Source organism: Drosophila sulfurigaster, chromosome 2R, assembly GCF_023558435.1.
Source record: "Drosophila sulfurigaster albostrigata strain 15112-1811.04 chromosome 2R, ASM2355843v2, whole genome shotgun sequence".
In the NCBI taxonomy this organism is placed as follows: Eukaryota; Metazoa; Arthropoda; class Insecta; order Diptera; family Drosophilidae; genus Drosophila; species Drosophila sulfurigaster.
In genome coordinates this window covers 32,477,033-32,494,076 of record NC_084882.1, presented here as the reverse complement: position 1 = coordinate 32,494,076, position 17,044 = coordinate 32,477,033, and the positions used below count along the sequence as shown (strand labels likewise).

At 44.4% G+C, this 17,044-nt stretch overlaps 6 protein-coding genes across 8 annotated transcripts; 3 read left to right on the top strand and 3 right to left on the bottom strand.

Moving 5' to 3' along the window:
* The first annotated feature begins 992 nt into the window (after positions 1-992).
* LOC133836173 (oxysterol-binding protein 1-like) lies at positions 993-2,995 on the top strand. The gene is given in 3 exon segments (XM_062266501.1): positions 993-2,072; positions 2,131-2,151; positions 2,153-2,995. Coding segments are annotated over 3 exon segments (1,641 nt in total). The 5' UTR covers positions 993-1,163; the 3' UTR covers positions 2,864-2,995.
* Positions 2,996-3,010: 15 nt separating this feature from the next.
* On the bottom strand, positions 3,011-5,607 carry LOC133836171 (oligopeptidase A). The gene is made up of 2 exons (XM_062266498.1): positions 5,396-5,607; positions 3,011-5,322 (listed from the first exon to the last, which is right to left on the bottom strand). Exons 1-2 carry the CDS (start codon positions 5,473-5,475, stop codon positions 3,228-3,230), a joined length of 2,175 nt encoding a protein of 724 aa, XP_062122482.1. The 5' UTR covers positions 5,476-5,607; the 3' UTR covers positions 3,011-3,227.
* A 325-nt stretch (positions 5,608-5,932) lies between these two features.
* LOC133836176 (inactive non-canonical poly(A) RNA polymerase protein Trf4-2) lies at positions 5,933-7,553 on the bottom strand. 2 transcript variants are annotated; one of them, XM_062266506.1, is made up of 2 exons: positions 7,410-7,553; positions 5,933-7,306 (listed from the first exon to the last, which is right to left on the bottom strand). In XM_062266506.1, exon 2 carries the CDS (start codon positions 7,303-7,305, stop codon positions 6,100-6,102), a length of 1,206 nt encoding a protein of 401 aa, XP_062122490.1. In that variant the 5' UTR covers position 7,306; positions 7,410-7,553; the 3' UTR covers positions 5,933-6,099. The 2 variants fall into 2 exon arrangements, with proteins under 2 accessions (XP_062122490.1, XP_062122491.1); XM_062266507.1 differs by having other exon boundaries at positions 5,933-7,335; positions 7,410-7,520.
* Positions 7,554-7,765: 212 nt separating this feature from the next.
* On the bottom strand, positions 7,766-9,706 carry LOC133836175 (CDP-diacylglycerol--glycerol-3-phosphate 3-phosphatidyltransferase, mitochondrial). The gene is made up of 2 exons (XM_062266504.1): positions 8,294-9,706; positions 7,766-8,233 (listed from the first exon to the last, which is right to left on the bottom strand). Exons 1-2 carry the CDS (start codon positions 9,371-9,373, stop codon positions 7,814-7,816), a joined length of 1,500 nt encoding a protein of 499 aa, XP_062122488.1. The 5' UTR covers positions 9,374-9,706; the 3' UTR covers positions 7,766-7,813.
* A 252-nt stretch (positions 9,707-9,958) lies between these two features.
* Positions 9,959-12,592, top strand: LOC133836172 (serine/threonine-protein kinase svkA). Its single transcript, XM_062266499.1, has one exon. The coding sequence runs from the start codon at positions 10,409-10,411 to the stop codon at positions 12,410-12,412; it is 2,004 nt and encodes a 667-aa protein (XP_062122483.1). The 5' UTR covers positions 9,959-10,408; the 3' UTR covers positions 12,413-12,592.
* Positions 12,593-13,255: 663 nt separating this feature from the next.
* LOC133836168 (nascent polypeptide-associated complex subunit alpha, muscle-specific form) lies at positions 13,256-16,940 on the top strand. 2 transcript variants are annotated; one of them, XM_062266496.1, is made up of 3 exons: positions 13,256-13,422; positions 13,485-14,882; positions 15,237-16,940. In XM_062266496.1, the coding sequence occupies exons 1-3, from the start codon at positions 13,345-13,347 to the stop codon at positions 16,761-16,763; spliced, it is 3,003 nt and encodes a 1,000-aa protein (XP_062122480.1). In that variant the 5' UTR covers positions 13,256-13,344; the 3' UTR covers positions 16,764-16,940. The 2 variants fall into 2 exon arrangements, with proteins under 2 accessions (XP_062122480.1, XP_062122479.1); XM_062266495.1 differs by having other exon boundaries at positions 13,257-13,422; positions 13,485-16,939.
* Positions 16,941-17,044: the final 104 nt, after the last annotated feature.

Here is a 17,044-nt window from a genome sequence, read left to right as displayed (position 1 = left end):
AATTTATGCAATTTATTATTAAAGTATTATTTTAAATAAAGCAAAACGACTTGTTTGTGGTTATTAGAAAATATCCCGAGACACAGACCACACGATATTAATATGGAACACTTGCGCCGATTATTAAACACTTGACTCGCCAGCTATTAACATCTCTTGATTAGCAAAGCTACCTCGTTAGCACCCATAAAACGAGAGAGAGACGATGAGAGCGGTAGAGAGAGGGAGAGAGAGCGCGAGGCCCTAACCTAGGGTTCGTTTACTTCAAATCGACGTAACGTCAGCTAATTCCAGTGGCACCACCTCATCATCAGCCTCAGCGATAATGCGCAATCTACTGACTCACGAGCCTATCCGAAACTTGAGTCTCTGCTCGACTCTGAGTTACCTGTTCTCCATTTATGGACAAAACCGAGCACAGCAATTGAGTAAGTTCGTCTGCACCTGATTTTCACCTTATCAATTATTGTTTTTATCAACTTTCATTGGTTTTATCTGATTGTAGTTTTCTCTAGAAAATATTTCAACTGCTAAAAAAGCTTATAAAGAGAAGTATTTCTAAACAATCCACAATGTTGCTAGAAAATGCTGAATCGCAAAAAAGTTTCGTATGGAAAATATTTCTAAACGATTTGATTGATATTCAAGGTCGAGAAAAGAAATTTATTGTGAAAAGTATTTCTAGCCAAACATTGATTATGAAGGTCGCTCTGTATTGAACAGCTGCGTATGTATAAAATTAATATAGAGATAGCAGCTACTATAGTTTTTTTTTATATTTTATGATAATGATAAAGTGCACGCTTTAAAAAGTGAACTTTCTAACAAAAATTTGTTGTTTAATGTTAAGATTTCTTTTAAAATATTTACAAATGAAATTAAGCTCTAAACTATTAATTATCACATGAATACTACAACAGTTTTTCTTAATTTAATTAGCAACTTGAATTGTAAAAGCTTGTTGATGCGAACTACCCACCTAACCTATCAAGATACCAGGTATAATCACTGTCAAAAAATATAACCTTATCTCCGCGACTAGCGAATAGCGAATGGCGTTTGATAACAATGTAGTCAGAGACTGAGTGAAAGAGTGAAACATTCGGCAGCAGAGCGTTCAATTGTGCTTCGTGATTCGCAACGGATTGTCGATAGTCGAGAGTATGTCGTCGAGCGAGGCAGCAACGCAGCAACGTGGTCACAGCAGCACCTCCCAAACAGAGGTCAATGTCGACGGTAATAAATCAAAATCATTGGCGCAAAAGGTGCGCAAGCGAGAGAAGAGTCAACCCAATCTTCAGGGCTATCTGCAAAAGTGGACGAACCTCGTCAAGGGCTTCCAACGTCGTTGGTTCGTGCTCGATCAAGGCGTGCTCAGCTACTACCTTGATCAGTCGGAGGCACATCAGCAATCGCGTGGCTCCATCCGATTGAAGGGCGCTCTCATTGAGCATGTCGATGCCTGCACATTTTCGGTGACGAACAGCAGCGGAGATCTTAACTTTCGCATCAAGGCAGCCTCGGAAGCGGAGCGTCAGACATGGATTGTAGCTCTAGAGTTGGCCAAGGCAGGCACAGTGGAGGTGGCGTCACCTGCCAAGAGCAGCGAGGGGGGCAGATGTCGTCGCACTCGGGTGCCAGATAAACCCAACTATCCGCTGAGTTTGTGGAGCATTGTGAAGAACTGCATTGGCAAGGATCTGACCAAGATTCCTATGCCTGTTAACTTCAATGAGCCGCTGTCGATGCTGCAGCGTTTGACCGAGGATTACGAGTATTCGGACATCTTGGATGTGGCCTCCAATTGCGAGGATGAGTGCGAGCAGCTGGCTTATATGGCCGCCTTTACAGCTTCGTCCTATGCCACGTCCTCGAATCGCATTAACAAACCTTTCAATCCGCTGCTCGGAGAGACCTTTGAGTGCGATCGCATGGATGACTTAGGCTGGCGTTGCATTGCCGAGCAGGTTTCGCATCATCCGCCAATTGCGGCGTTGCACTGCGAGAGCAAGAACTGGCAGTGCTGGCAGGAGTTCACCATGACCAGCAAGTTTCGTGGCAAGTACATGCAGGTGAGTTTTCCAGATGACGTAGACAACGTTGCCTCTGCTAATCCTCTGCTTCTCCTAGGTCATTCCTCTGGGCACCGCTTTCCGTGTCGTTCCCCAAGACAGGCACTCGTTACTCCTGGCGTAAGGTGACCACCACCATCAACAACATTATTGTGGGCAAACTGTGGGTGGATCAGGAAGGCGAAATGGAGATTGTGGATGCCAATTCACCCCAGGGCAGCAAGTGCATTCTCACCTACGTGCCCTACTCCTATTTCGGCCGGGAGCAACAGCGCAGCGTCAAAGGCGTCGTGCTCAATCGTCACAAACAGGCCAAGTGGCTGATTCGCGGCACTTGGGACGAGCAAATCGAAATAGCTCCTGTGCTGCGCACGCAAGGCACTCCGGACAATCCCAGCTACAGCACTGGTGCCTACAAGGTGGCCTGGCGACGACGTCCGGCGCCCGTGGAGTCCGAGAAGTACTACAACCTCACCACATTGGCGTGCCAGCTGAACGAACCCGAGGATGGTGTGGCGCCCACAGATTCGCGACATCGTCCCGATCAGCGACTGATGGAGCAGGGTTTGTGGGACGAGAGCAATCAGGAGAAGTTGCGCCTGGAGGAGAAGCAGCGAGCGGTGCGTCGGGTCCGCGAGGAGAAGGCAAAGCAAGGCTTCAAAGTCCCAGACTATCAGCCATTGTGGTTTAAGCGGGAGAACGCATCGGAGAACGCGATGCATGTGTACAATCATAAATATTGGGAGGCGAAGACAACACAAAGCTGGAGTGACTGTCCGGATATCTACTAATAGCAGTAAATCATCATCATGGCAATATCTAATCTTGAAATGGACAAAAAGGAAATAAGAAACAAAAAACAATGGAACAAAGAGAGGTTGTTGTGAGTAATATTGTTATGTGTTGTTTGTGGACAAATGAGAGTACCTTGAAGAAACTGGTGTTACAAATTTCTGCAATTTATTTTTAAAAGTATTATTTAAATAAAGCAACAATCTATCAACTACAAATTACTGCTGTGTGTTTGTGTGTGTTTGTTTTCTTGACGGTGGCGTCATCCAAAAGTTTGTTAATCCCCCGGAACATATTGGCTTCTTATCTTCGCGTTCTGATAAGCAGGAATTATGCTGGTCATGCTGGCAAAGGGGGAAAACTTTAAGTGTTCTCTGTCGTCTGCGACGGCACAAAGATATCCAGTGATTTGAGCAGCGCCTCCACCGATGGATCACGTCCCTGGAAGCGTCGGAATACCTCCGCCGTAGGCACTGAGCCACCGTAACTGAGGAACGTTTGCTTATAGCGTTTGCCCACGTTGGCGTAGTGTTCATCGTTGCGCTGTTCGGCAAAGCTGCTAGAGATGTCCGCTGCAATCAGTTTGGAATACAGATGACTGAAATGCGCAGCTGCCCAATCGCCAGCAAAGATATCCGTCATGGAGCAGGGATGTGCATCCTTTTTGTCCAGTGGCATACACTGATAGACTGGCCACAATTTACGCACTACATCCAACCAAAAGGCGCCCGAACGATGAAGCTCCACATCGAGATCGGCAACATACAGCTCCTGACAGAGATTATAGCCAGCCAATTGGGTCTTGAGCAGACGCATCTTTTGCGCCAGCTTCGTGTCAATTACTTCATCGTTGCTATAATGTCCGGACAGAGTTTGCAGTACGGCAGCATCATCCAGGAAATTGCTCATCACATAACCGGAGACCTGTGAGGCATCCCACTCAATGTTGGAGAGTCCAGCAAGATCGCTGTAACCAGCTTGTGTCAACAGATGCTGCAACGCCGTTCCGAAGGTCTTGAAGACCATTTGGAGGTCATCGTAGCCCAAGAGCGGCAGCTGACCTGGCTTGGGTTCTGTGAAGTTAAAGATGAGCGCACAGAGTGGCGTTAGATTCGCCGACTTGTTGCTGTTCCGAATGCCCACCATCCAGCCATTGTTCTTGCCAAACTTGTGCTCCTTGGAATAGCAATCAACGTAGAAGCCGCCCACTGGCGTGGAGCTGTTGCTGCTGTCGCCATCGTAGACGTTGTAGAACTTGACAGCCGGATGCCAGACCTCGGTTTTGGGCTGCTCCACAATGCGAATGTTGAAGAGTTTCTCGCTTAGCGTGAAGAGTCCCGAGAGCACGCGAGGCAACGGGAAGAACTCGCTGATTTTGTGCTCCAGCAGCTGTTGCTCTTCCACCAGTTGTTTGCGACGCCAGTAGCTAACATCGTAGGCTTCCAGCTTGTGCTGTCCACCGCTGGCATTGGCAAATTGTTGCAGTTCCTCGAGCTGTACGCTTTGCGCTGGTCCCGCGAACTTTAGCAGCTTGGCAAAGATCTGCTTGAGATTGTCGACGCTGCCAATCATTTTGGTTTGCATCGACATCTCTGCATAGTTGGCATACCCTAGAAGATTCGCCTGTCGTCGACGCAGTCCACGTATCTTCTCCAGATGTGTGCTGTTCTCTAGGGATTTGTCCTGCTGCTGCGATGCTTTTAGCGCATTGGCGCGCCAGACATTCCAGCGTTGCATGCGATCCGGACAGTACTTGAGGAAGCCCTCGACGATCTGCGGCTGTAGAGTTACCTTCCAGGGTCCCTCAAGCGGCTGAGTGGGGTCGCGAGCCGTTGCCTCCAGCAGCGTTTGAGGGAAATCGCGTACCAGCTGAAAATCGTTCACAACATGCGCGAATGCATGCACCGCCATGTTAACCTTGTTCTTGTAGTTGCCACGCTCTCGTCCCAGCTGCGTGAGCAGCTCTTTCAGACCATCCTGTCCATCTCTGCTCAAAGCCAGGCCATTCAGTTTGCCCTCAAGCAAGAATTTTTGACGCAAGCGTTGCTCCGCTTCACCGTCTGCTGCCTCACCCTGTTGTTGCTGTTGTTGCAGTGCAGAGTACACTGTTTTGTTGCAGAACTTGGCGGCACGTGCATTGCGGGCACGCTCATGAATGTTCATATATGATTTCGTTGGAATCAGTGTGCTGTTTCCCAGATAGAGTGCTTTGGCCACACCCCAAGTGGTCTCTAGCGGTGCTGTGACCGCGTCCAGTTCGCTGTAGATGTCGACGCTGTGCAGCTGCTTGCCACTTTGTATGTCCTGCTCCAGAGCTTTGACGGTCTTCTCCACTGCCGCTGCTTGTTGTCCAATAGCGCCCAGACACATCTCGATGGTGATGTCACTGAAGGCAGGCAGTCCGTTGGGCGATAGCAGGCCATCGCCCAAGGGCCCTTCTTCGCCTATTTCAGGCACCCTAAAAAAATGCCGCTTATGAGGTTAACAAACAATTTCATTCATAATTTTTTGCATTGGAATTTTACACTTACAGCACAATATAGCCGGGCCGGTTTGTGGTCGTGTGTAGCAAGCGTTGCGCGGCATGGCGTTGACGCAATATGTTCAACATGTTCTCTAATTTACAACGTATTTACTAACTAATATTATTTACAATTCTGAAAAAAATGCGGTGCGGCCTAATTTTTCAACGGCCAGCGTTTACACAACACTCACAGCTGATTTCCACCTGCTTCTTCTTTACCAGCAATGTGTAATGTGTTATCGATGTCATTTGGCGGCTGGAAAAGCTATCGCTGTATAACATTCACACTACTTATAATTAAACATTTATGTTAGGTAAAGAGGTAATTGAATTACTTGCCATGCGTTCCAAGTCAAAATTTGTTGCTTTTCATTAATAAAACGATGTCTGGAATTTAAGATCGATAGCATGCTTCAACTACAGCTCAGCTGCCACGTTATCGAATATTGAAATATGGCGCCAGCTTTTAAGTTTCACTAGTGGTGACTGTCAGCTGTCTGCAACCAGCTTCCCAAAGTTATCATCTATTAAAACTTCGATAGCGCTCATTACTTAATTGCTATCCAAAGCATATATATTTTTTTATTTACATGCAATAAAAACTAATGGTAAAGTACAAAAAAATTACAATAATTGTAACATATGCAAATCAAAATGAAATGTAGTTTTTTTTAAAGTACACTTAAGAATAACCTAAATAAAGTTAAAATCCTAAGCTTTAGTGTTTTCACAGCCATTATTGTTGTGAGACGACAAAGACAAGTCCTTAAAATTATTTTTGAGATCCTCTTCTACTACCTCCTCTTCTTCTTGTTTATATTTTTCTGACATACTCGTAGCATTATATTTACTTTCAACGGCATAGTGGAAATCTCCTCCCCAACCATATCCAGTGTTTGCAAAGTGCTGAAAAGTATAATGCACCCAATTCCGATAGATTATCGTTGTCTCAGGCATTGTAATAAGTTTGGCCAGTATGGAGCCATTCACTTTCGATGCATCCAAGTCCACCATCTTCGACAGATTGGCGAATCCTCTTTGAAAACATTGTTTCACATACATGACGCCAAACGAGCTCCGTCCAATGTTATTGCTGGGCGTGATAGGATCCTCAATAGTCAACATCGATAAGCTACCGCCGAAATTATATAGCAGTTCCGTCTTCTCCACACAGCCGCCATGTCTGCGCACCGATATAGCATAATTGTAGAAATCAAACTTGCGTCCATAGTACTCGAGGAATTTGAGCAATAGTTGTCCCAGTTTCTTGTGACTTTTGTAGCCGCTAGTAGCAGTCGATGTCTCTAGCGCTTGTTTCTGCAGAAAGCCAATACACATTAGCGTCAGAGCATAGGATGATACGCCACCCGTGTTGTAGACATCATTCACGCCCAGCTGAACTAGATATTGTTTCAATACAAGCACTAGTTTGGGCAACTCCGGAAATTGTTCGATAAACATTTTGACCAATTCGGCGGCTTTAACGCCCGATGTGGTATTGAATGAGATGTCGAATTTAATTTGGGATAATCGCTCTTTAAACTTAACGACTGGCACTCGTGCTTTGTCCACCACAATTATGTTATCTGCGACTCCGCGAGAATCTAAAGCATTTTTCAAATCCGTCAATGGTTCACCGCCTTGCCAATAGAAATTATTAACTGCGATATCGATATCGGAAACTGGTAAATTGAGACCGGTGCAAAAGGAACCGAAAACCTCGATAGACGCTTGAGGCCAAGTGCTTAGGACAACGCTTTCTATGCGACAAATCGCCTCCATGCGCATCATATATTCGGTGGGCGTCGATATAATATAGTTGTAAAAATGTTCGATCTCATCATGTAGTGCATTGACGCCGCCACCATATTCGTAATTGCTTAACATCCATGGATGCTGCTCATCTGTTGTATTCATGCTAAACAAAAATGTAGGAATACAAATAAACTTTAGCAAATATAAGTGCCTCATCATTTCTTTTTTGTTTGTATAAATAATTGCATTAAATTCGGCGAACTTACTCAGTGTTTAAAAATTATACCAAATTCTTAAGAAGACGCGCAATTGCAACACGTATTTTGTTTTTGTCAATTTGTCGGCTTGTAACCGAATGTCAGAAGCAACACAAAAGACAAATCAGAAATTCTGCGCCGTTATTCCAGCGTTGCCACCTCGATCGAATTCTGCAAAAGCTATCGAAAAGGAAGCAAAATGTCGATAACGACAAAAAAAATCACAAAAGTTGGCACCCTTTTTAAAATCCAAATTGGTTGCTTTTTAATTACTGCATTACTGGGTAGAAAATTAATTAAGTTACAGTAATATACACAAACACAACTCCAAATAAAAAAAAACGACACAGGCATTACACACTATAGTAACTAACAAATTGAACTTTGTATGCATCATTTAAGGAGGAACACCATTAAAAAAAATTGCGAAATATGCGCACAACCGCTTGAACCCAGCGCGGCACCTGTCGCTGCACAATCTGCCGCTCTGCCGTCGTTGACTTATCATAAAGACGATCCGCTTCCGCCTGCAGACGTTGTCGCAGATCCTTGTTATCAGTGACCAAACAGACTTGTGTCTCTAGATCGCGATTCACGGAGCGTTCGCCAAAATTAGAGGAACCGATTAACGTCAAGCTGGGCAAAGGCGTCTCAGGCAAATAGTACCACAGCCCTTTGGCATGATATGTCCAACCAGGTTGCTCATACTCAAAGAAATTGACACGGTGTTCCTGCTGGCGACGCACCAGACTCTCATAGAAACTTTTGGCTATCAGTGTATAGGCGGCAGGAATGCCACCCGCAGGTCCTTTGGCGCCCTGGAAGCCATTGGCCTAGAACGAACACAGAATGAGCTATTATAAATGTATAAGAATAGTTAATAGGCTGCTTACATTGGGATGCGCCATTAGAATGCTGCACTGCGCGAGGCACTTGTGTGTGATGGTGTCCATGTATTCTTGCGTCAAATTGAAGTAACCCGTGGCCAGCTTGAGGCGTGAGCCGGCTATGCAATTCGACAGCAATTGCTTGGTTACCACACTGTCATGGTGAATGCCCAACTGGCCCATCTCAAGCAAAGGAAAAATCCAAGTATCAGCTTTGCGGCTGCTGTTGTCTGTTGCCCTCAGCTGTACCTGACGTTGATAGGCTTCCTGCACAAAGTTGGTAATACGCTCCTTAGCCAGTTTGATGAACTGCTCCTTGGTACCCTCATAGGGAAGAATGCGCCAACTGCTATGTAAGCCCTCCGTTGAATCCGCGCTCACAGCCAAACTAAATTCCTGCACTCGCTCAATAAATTGGGCATAGAAATCGGCCAACGGTTTGTCCTCGATTAAAATGTATCGATCCTGTCGATTAGTGAAATAATCGTTGGACAAATTGGCGCCTGATATGATAACAGCATCGTCAATCAAATACACTTTCATGTGTTGTAGACCAAGTAATTCATTCCAGCGCGGTGGTGCCAATCTTTTGGTCATCCCACGCAAATCGGGCGTGTGATAGAGTGAGAATTGCACCTGATTGCCAAATTCACGTAGCAGTGGAAGCAACATTGTCTTGGAATTCGCGACTCCACGTGTGCCACGCGTAAAATCCAGCAAGACATTGAGTCGCAGTGATGATTCTGCTTGCAGGCTACGTCGCAACGTCTGCACTAAGCTATGCTCCAGTTTCCCTGTGCCCAGATATAAGCTGGCCAGCACAATGCGTTTTTTGGCTTGACTGCTGCGTTGCATCAGTGTTTGATAAAAGTGCTGTGGTTCATGGATCACTTGGATTTGTTCACCACGGAGTGGGAAGCAGGGCGCCAGATTGTGCAACCAAGTGAGACTGTCGAGTCCGGGTGCACCCGCAAAACCACCACATAGCAACTGCAACTGGTGCGGCGAGTGTGGCAGGCAGCCGAGCAAATCACTTTGGCTGACGGGACACAGCTCTTGTGTAAAGAGACGTCGCAGATAGAACATTTTCAATGGGGCGCCTTATTCGTTGTCAGCCACTCTGGCAATCTTCACTGTAGCTGTGTTGCCGTTTTCATTCATTGATTTGTTTTGAATTAACTGAACTGTTTTTTTTGTTTTACGAAATCATCAAAATTACGTGCTTCTTGCTGGCGATTATATCGATAACAGTAACGATAGCTCGATTCATGTTTGTTTATATAAATAAATATTGGTCCCACATCTTTTACTTGCTGTTGGCATCCACTGTGACAACTTTTAGTGTATAAATTCTCATTGATTAATTTGCTTTAACTACACTTCACATTACTAATTTTCGAAATCTATGTAATAATGTATGATAACATAGGTATCGATTGCTGAAATGTATTTTTTGTAAAAAAAAAACAATGTAAACTCATTGCAATGCTGCAGAAAATTTGTTAGTAGGTTGTTATTAATGCAAATTCAAAAGACAAATGGAATAGATATAGTAAATCTGGCAAAACTAAAATTTTATGTGCTTTATGCCATAACGTCTTTCGATGACAGAGACACGTAAATAAAGAGTTATCGATGATTCATCGTAAACACCACTGACACAGCCAGCAATGAGCAAGAGCAACAGCAACAACAATAATCAGTGGAGAGAAGAAGCAGCAAGCAAAAGAAAAGCCAACGAAATCGAAAACTGCGAAAATATTTTATTGTGCCTTTGTGCGCCACGAGTTTCTTCCAAAGCGCACAGCATTCAGCACAGCCACAGCACATACTGCAGCTTATAAATGTGAACGCAAAAGGATTGAAATAAATAACAACAAAAACAAGTGAGGTGTAGAAGAAAAAAAGTAATCGAATTCCAGTTCTCCTGAGTAGAGTGCAACGCAACCAACTTCAAGTGCGTGCAGCCAGCAACAACAATCAAGAGCGCAAGCGAGAGAGAGAACGAGAGCGTGAGCCCGTTTTGCTTTTTTTTTGTTGCTTTTGTTGCCTTTTCTTTTTAACACACACTCAAAATTTGATAGAAAGAAAATTCAAAAAAAACATAACAAAACAGCAAACATGTCGTGGACTGAGAAAGTGGATCCAGAGCTGATCTTTACGAAGCAGGAACGCATTGGCAAAGGCTCCTTCGGCGAGGTCTTCAAGGGTATCGATAATCGCACGCAGCAGGTGGTGGCTATAAAAATTATCGATCTCGAGGAGGCCGAGGATGAGATCGATGACATACAGCAGGAGATTATGGTGTTATCACAGTGTGATTCCCCGTATGTGACCAAATACTTTGGCTCCTTCTTGAAAGGCACCAAACTATGGATCATTATGGAATATTTGGGCGGCGGTTCCGCATTGGATCTGATGAAAGCGGGCAGCTTCGAGGAAATGCACATTGGCATCATTTTGCGTGAGGTCCTCAAAGGTCTCGACTATTTGCACTCTGAGCGCAAGCTGCATCGTGACATCAAGGCAGCTAATGTCCTTTTAAGCGAGTTGGGTGATGTGAAACTGGCGGATTTTGGTGTTGCTGGTCAGCTAACAAATACAACGTCCAAGCGCAACACTTTTGTGGGCACACCCTTCTGGATGGCACCGGAGGTGATCAAGCAGTCGCAGTACGATTCCAAGGCGGACATCTGGTCACTGGGCATCACAGCCATTGAATTGGCTAAGGGGGAACCGCCCAATTCGGAGCTTCACCCGATGCGTGTGTTGTTCTTGATACCCAAGAACAATCCCCCACAGTTAACTGGTAATTACACCAAGTCATTCAAGGACTTTGTGGAGGCGTGCCTCAACAAGGACCCCGAGAATCGTCCCACAGCCAAGGAGCTGCTCAAGTATCCGTTCATTAAGAAGGCCAAGAAGAATGCTTATCTTATCGATCTAATTGATCGTTTCAAGAAATGGAAGCTGTCAAAGGGCGACGAAAGCGAAACTGAATCGGAGAATTCCGACTCTGACTCGGATGCCAAGCAAAGTGGCAACGGTGGCAGCAGTCACGATGAACCCTGGATTATGACGGTCAAAGGACTGCACATCAATAGTGCTCCGCGAGCGGGTGTCAACAGTTTCCAGCTGCAGGAGCATGAGCTGACCATGCAGAAGCTAATGGCGACCACACATTCGCCCTCGAGCAGCGGCAATAATGCAGCACAGACGCACGCTGCATCTGGCAGCAGCAGCAACAGTATTGGAGGTGCCGTCACAGCGGCGACAGCAGCGTCGAGCAGCGATGCAACAACGCTCAACTCCAGCAGCAGCGGCAGCAGCAACAATAATAACAACAATAACAACAGCAACAACAACAACTTGAGCAGCAAACATGCCACAACCACAATGCTGAATGCACCGCTAAGCGGCGGAGGAGGCGGCTCAGGTGTTGGAACTGGAGGCACAAGCAATGCGGCAGCTTCCAAGATGTTGCAAGTGAGCAGCTCGACATCGGCCAACGAGCTTCTGATGCAGAAACGTGCCAGCTCCAAGCCAGAGTTGCGTCAATCACGTTCCGTGGCGACTCTCGATCAAGTTGAGGAGCGTCGTGCCTCTTTGGGCCTGCCTTTGAGCCTGGATCATCATCATCAACAACAGCAGTTGCAACAGCAACAACAATTGCAACAGCAGCAACAACAGTTGCAACAGCAGCAGCAACGTCGCAGCAGCAATCGTGAATCATTCCATTCAACCAGCGCCAACAATGTGAGCAACAATCATGCAGCTGAACACCACAACGATTCCTCCTCCTCCTCGACGACTTCCAAACAGCTGCAAAGCCAACAGCGTTTGGTGCATCACACGAACAGCGCTTGCCTAAACAATGTCCTGTTCCCGGTGCTGAGCGACATTCAACGCAAATATAACAGCAGCTCCAAGAATTTGCAGGGTATGCATGGCGTCGGTGTTGGCAGTGATATTGGGGACCTAAAGTCCGTCTTCGAGCTCGCTGAACGTTCCAGTCCCGGCGTGAGCGATTTGTTTATGAAGGAACTGATCCACATGCTTGTTCCTGGTTATTCCGAAACGCGCATCAATAATATTATGGAACGCGCCATACGCAATCGCAAATAGAGCTCTGAGATGATGATGGCAACCAAATTCCAAAACAAAAAATTTATATATTCTATATACTTACTATACAATGTTAAAACGAAGACCCGACAGCAAACAGCAACCAACATATTCCGACATAGTGGCCAATGGAGCAACAAGCAAAGCAGCGTTAGACTTATGACAAAAAAAAAACAAAAACGAAAGTTTATATATATAAAATACATGTATGTATGTACGTATTGCAACTGAGCCAAATTACGGCAAATGTTTATTCAAAACAGTTATTTAGGCATATAATATGTATTCGTTTGTTTATCTGCAATATTAATATTATTAATATAATGTAAAACATATGCAACTTACAAATAAATGAAAATTGCAAAAGTAATCGTTTTAAATTTTGCGCCCAATCTGCTTGTGAGTTGCCGATAGACAATGTAAAGGGAAAACGATAAGTGTTACCAATTCTAAAAAATTAGGTTTGCAAATAATAATCAACTTTAGTGGATGAAATTGAGCAAATAAAAGGAAAGCATTCTTCAAAAGTTTTAATTTTTTTTTTTTTTATTTACGTAACCCACAAAATAAAAACTTGCTTTTAAAATTGCATGCAATTCGTGTGGAGGAGGGACGATAAGTAATCTGTTTAAAAAAATATGATTGATAACATCTTAACTAAAAATATCTGAAAAAGTTCCAAATATTTCAGAAAAATTTACTTTGATAAACTAAAATAATATCAACCATCAAAAATAGACGTTCTAATATTAATAAGACGTAAAACGCAAAAAATAAAAGTTCACTCAATTTAAGTGGCGGCGGAACGATAAGGACTGCCAATAAACAAACGATAAATGATATCGATAGGTCTTTCAAAAAAGAAGCTAACTGGATCCGCAAGAGAAGTTTGTGCAATTTGACTTTGGTCAAATTAATAAATAAATTAAAAAATGTCCTTTGGGTTGGATGCGGAATCGCTGGAGACGCTCACCTTCGAACGATCCAAAACTTGGTCGAATTTTTTAAAGGTTTATTAAATCTAAATCTCCTTTTTCAGAGCTTCTAATATATTTTGTTTTTGTTGTTGTAGAGTTGCGAGGAAATTAAAAATGGAGATGAAATTGATGTGTCGCTATTTGAAAGTATATTCGATGATCCGGGTACCGAGGAGCAGGACGAAGAATCCATGATGGAGTTTGAAGAGGCCGAAGAAGATGATGTCGAGGACGACATAAATACAACACACTGCATGACGAAAGCGCAATTAACACAGATGCTAACCAGCGGCAGCAATAAGGAAATTCTCGACCAAACAATGCCCATAGTGGAGGAACATAGGCGCAAGTGGAAGGAGGCAGGCTTGGACCGCATACTCAACACATTCGATGCCCATCAGATCGAAGAGCATGTTGGTGGGTGGATGCGACGCAATAATAGTTGCTATATTGAACCTTCTCCTAAGGCTTCAGCATTATCAGAGTACTACAAACGCCATGAGCTGGTCGAAAGCGAGGAGGAGGAAGAGGAAGAGGAAACAGAGCAGACAGTCCGCTACATGCATAACAGTTGTAAACGCTCGGCCAGCAAGAAATGCCAAAAAAGTCCACGCACAGCCGTTAAAATGTATCGCACTCTGCCCTCGATGCGCAGTGAACGGCGTGCCCAATATGCCGCCTGGCAGCTGAGTGAGGAGCAGGAGCAACGTAAGCACATGCGATCGATGATCCAACAAAGCAAAGAGCGACATCGGCGACAGCGCGAACGTGAGCTAATCTTCCACACGAGTCCACGACACTATTCGTGCAGCATGGTGCACAAAATGCGCAAGCATCGCGACTACTCACGCCTATTGCCAGCATCGTCGTGCAGCGAGGAAGAACTGGAGAATAGTCGCTGCGAATGCGAGTCCTGCAATTCGACAACTGCTGCTCATTCATACTATTCGTCTTATCGCAATAACTATCATAGTCGCAGTATGCGCGATCCATATCTTCGTGATCATCATCATCGGGGTGAGCAGCGTTACGCACTGGAGTCGCGATCGTTCTCCAACAATGTGTATTGCAAGCGCAGCATGCGACATCAGCTGCAGCGTCAGCACGCCTTTGAACATGATCGTCGTCCGCGCTTGGTAGAAAACAAATGTGGATGCTGCAATAGTGGGCGACTCTGCTCGAAAGTGGTGCACATTGCCAACAGCTCAACGGAGGAATGGGTGGTGGAGAACAAGAGCAGTCCTGATGCCTTCCCTTTTGAGACACCCAAGCAGAGTTCTTCACGTGGGAAGACACCTCTTAAAATGAGTACAGCACGCTCCAAGGCGCCTGCTAAAACAAAAATCAAAACTATTGACGAGGAACTGTGGTTTGAGCCACCCAAAGTAAACCTTGGCAATAACGTCAAGACGAACATTAGAGCAAACATGAAATCAATTGAAGAAGAACGTCTCATTGAGCCACCCAAAGCAGCATTTTTTAACAATTTCATGGCGCCCATCAATCATAAATTAAAAAGCAAAGCAGTTGAAGAAGATATGATTTTTGAGACACCCAGAACAACAGTTGGCAACAGCTCCAAGGCGCCAATTAAAGCAAAGTCAAAGGACAAAGAACTTGCAGAGGAATTTGTTTTTGAACCACCTAAAGAAAAATTGGGCAACAAATCGAGGGCACCAATTAAATCAAAGAACAGGACAGTTGAAGAAGATATGCTTCTTGAGACACCCAAAGCAACAATTGGGAACAACACCAAGGCGGCAATTAAAGCAAAGTCAAAGGACAAAGAACTTGCAGATGAATTCCTTTTTGAGCAACCTAAAGAAAAATTGGCTAAACAATCCAAGGCGCCCATTAAATCAAAGAGCAAGGCAGTTGAGGAAGATATGCTTCTTGAGACACCTACAGCAAATGTTGGCAACAGCTCCAAGGCGCCAATTAAAGCAAAGTTAAAGGACGAAGAACTTTCAGAGGAATTCGTTTTTGAACCACCTAAAGAAAAATTGGGCAACAAATCGAGGGCACCAATTAAATCAAAGAACAAGGCAATTGAAGAAGATATGCTTCTTGAGACGCCTAAAGCAACAGTTGGCAACAGCTCCAAGGCGCCAATAAAGGCAAACTCAAAGGACAAGGAACTTGCGGAGGAATTGCTTTTTGAGACACCCACAGCAACATGTGGCAACAACTCCAAGGCACCCAATCAAACAAATATAAACGATATTGACGAAGTATTATTTAAGCAACCCATACCAGTAACCAGCAATACAAAATCCAAGCCAAAGGCAACTGTATCGTTCTCCAATGCTGTGGAATCAGTGCCAAGCACATCAAACGCATCAACGAAATCCAAGGCTCAGAAGAGTTCTAAGAAGGAGCAGCAATTGCCGACAAATGATATTCAAAATTCTGTGGCCAGTCCACCAATGTCGACGCGCAAACCCAGAGCTCCGAAAACATCCACGAAGGAACAGCCACATTCAAGTGCTCCAAATGAAGCGGTGAAGCAAGATAATGAATCACCACCAACGCCTGAGAAACCAATCAGTAAAGCTAAGGCCACTAGAGCCGCCAAAGCACCAAGGCAAAAGAAGCCAGCAACTAAGACAGCCAAGAAAGTGGCCAAATCGAAAAAAAACCAGAAGGAAATAGATGAAGATGAACTGGACGAAGAGTTCAAGCGAGCCTTGGTGCTGTCCGAGCAAACTTATGTGGAGGAGCAAAAAAAATTGAAGCCACAAGCAGCTGCCGAAACCGAATCGCCGCAGCTACCGGAGCAATCGATGTTTAACAATCAAAGTGTGGCATGCAACTCCACGGCGCTTAGCAATGACACAGCTTGCGGACGTACTCTTAAACCACAAAAGAATGTCTGCATTGATCTCTGTAGCCCAGACAGCTCTCGAAATGATATACCAGCTGATACGGACTGCACCATGGTTACATCGACGACGACAGGATGTGATGAAACAGTTGCTGCTGCTGCCAAGCGACCACAGTTGAAGATATCGAAGAAAGGTGTGCTCCTGTATGAGCCACAGAATATGGTTGAAAACAGTCATAGTGAAAGTACTATTTCAAACAAAAGTACTGCGAACTTTACGCTTTCAGAGCATACATTGAGCCCCATTATTGGTAAACATAAAGCCCGCAAGTTTTTCAAATACTACACGGGCAGCTGCAGCTTTGATAGTCGCTGCTATGTTTATTATTGTCCACCGAAAAAATTGTTGAATGCCCTGAACACCGATTCCAAGTCCTTAGATGTAGATTTAGATTCATCCGGTTCTAGCAGTTGCGACGATGATTTGGAAATATTGGCAGGCTTGGGCGTCATTTACACCGAGATAGATAAAGGCAACGGGGACGATTGACTCGTTTGACAATTAAATTATTATTTAAAAGACCACGATTGTTTCAAATAATTTTAAGATATATCCACTTTTTTTCTTTGTATATCTCATAATTATAATAAAAAAAATTCGTTACCACCTAATAAACTTGTCTACATGTAAATTAAAAAGTATCTTACTGAACAAAAAATATCCGTTTTGTTTGCTTTTGCTCGAAATTATTTTTCTTTCTATTCGATTAACAATATTAGCTTGTTTTGCCTTTGGTTAGTTCCATATTGCTTTACTTATAGGCATTGTGC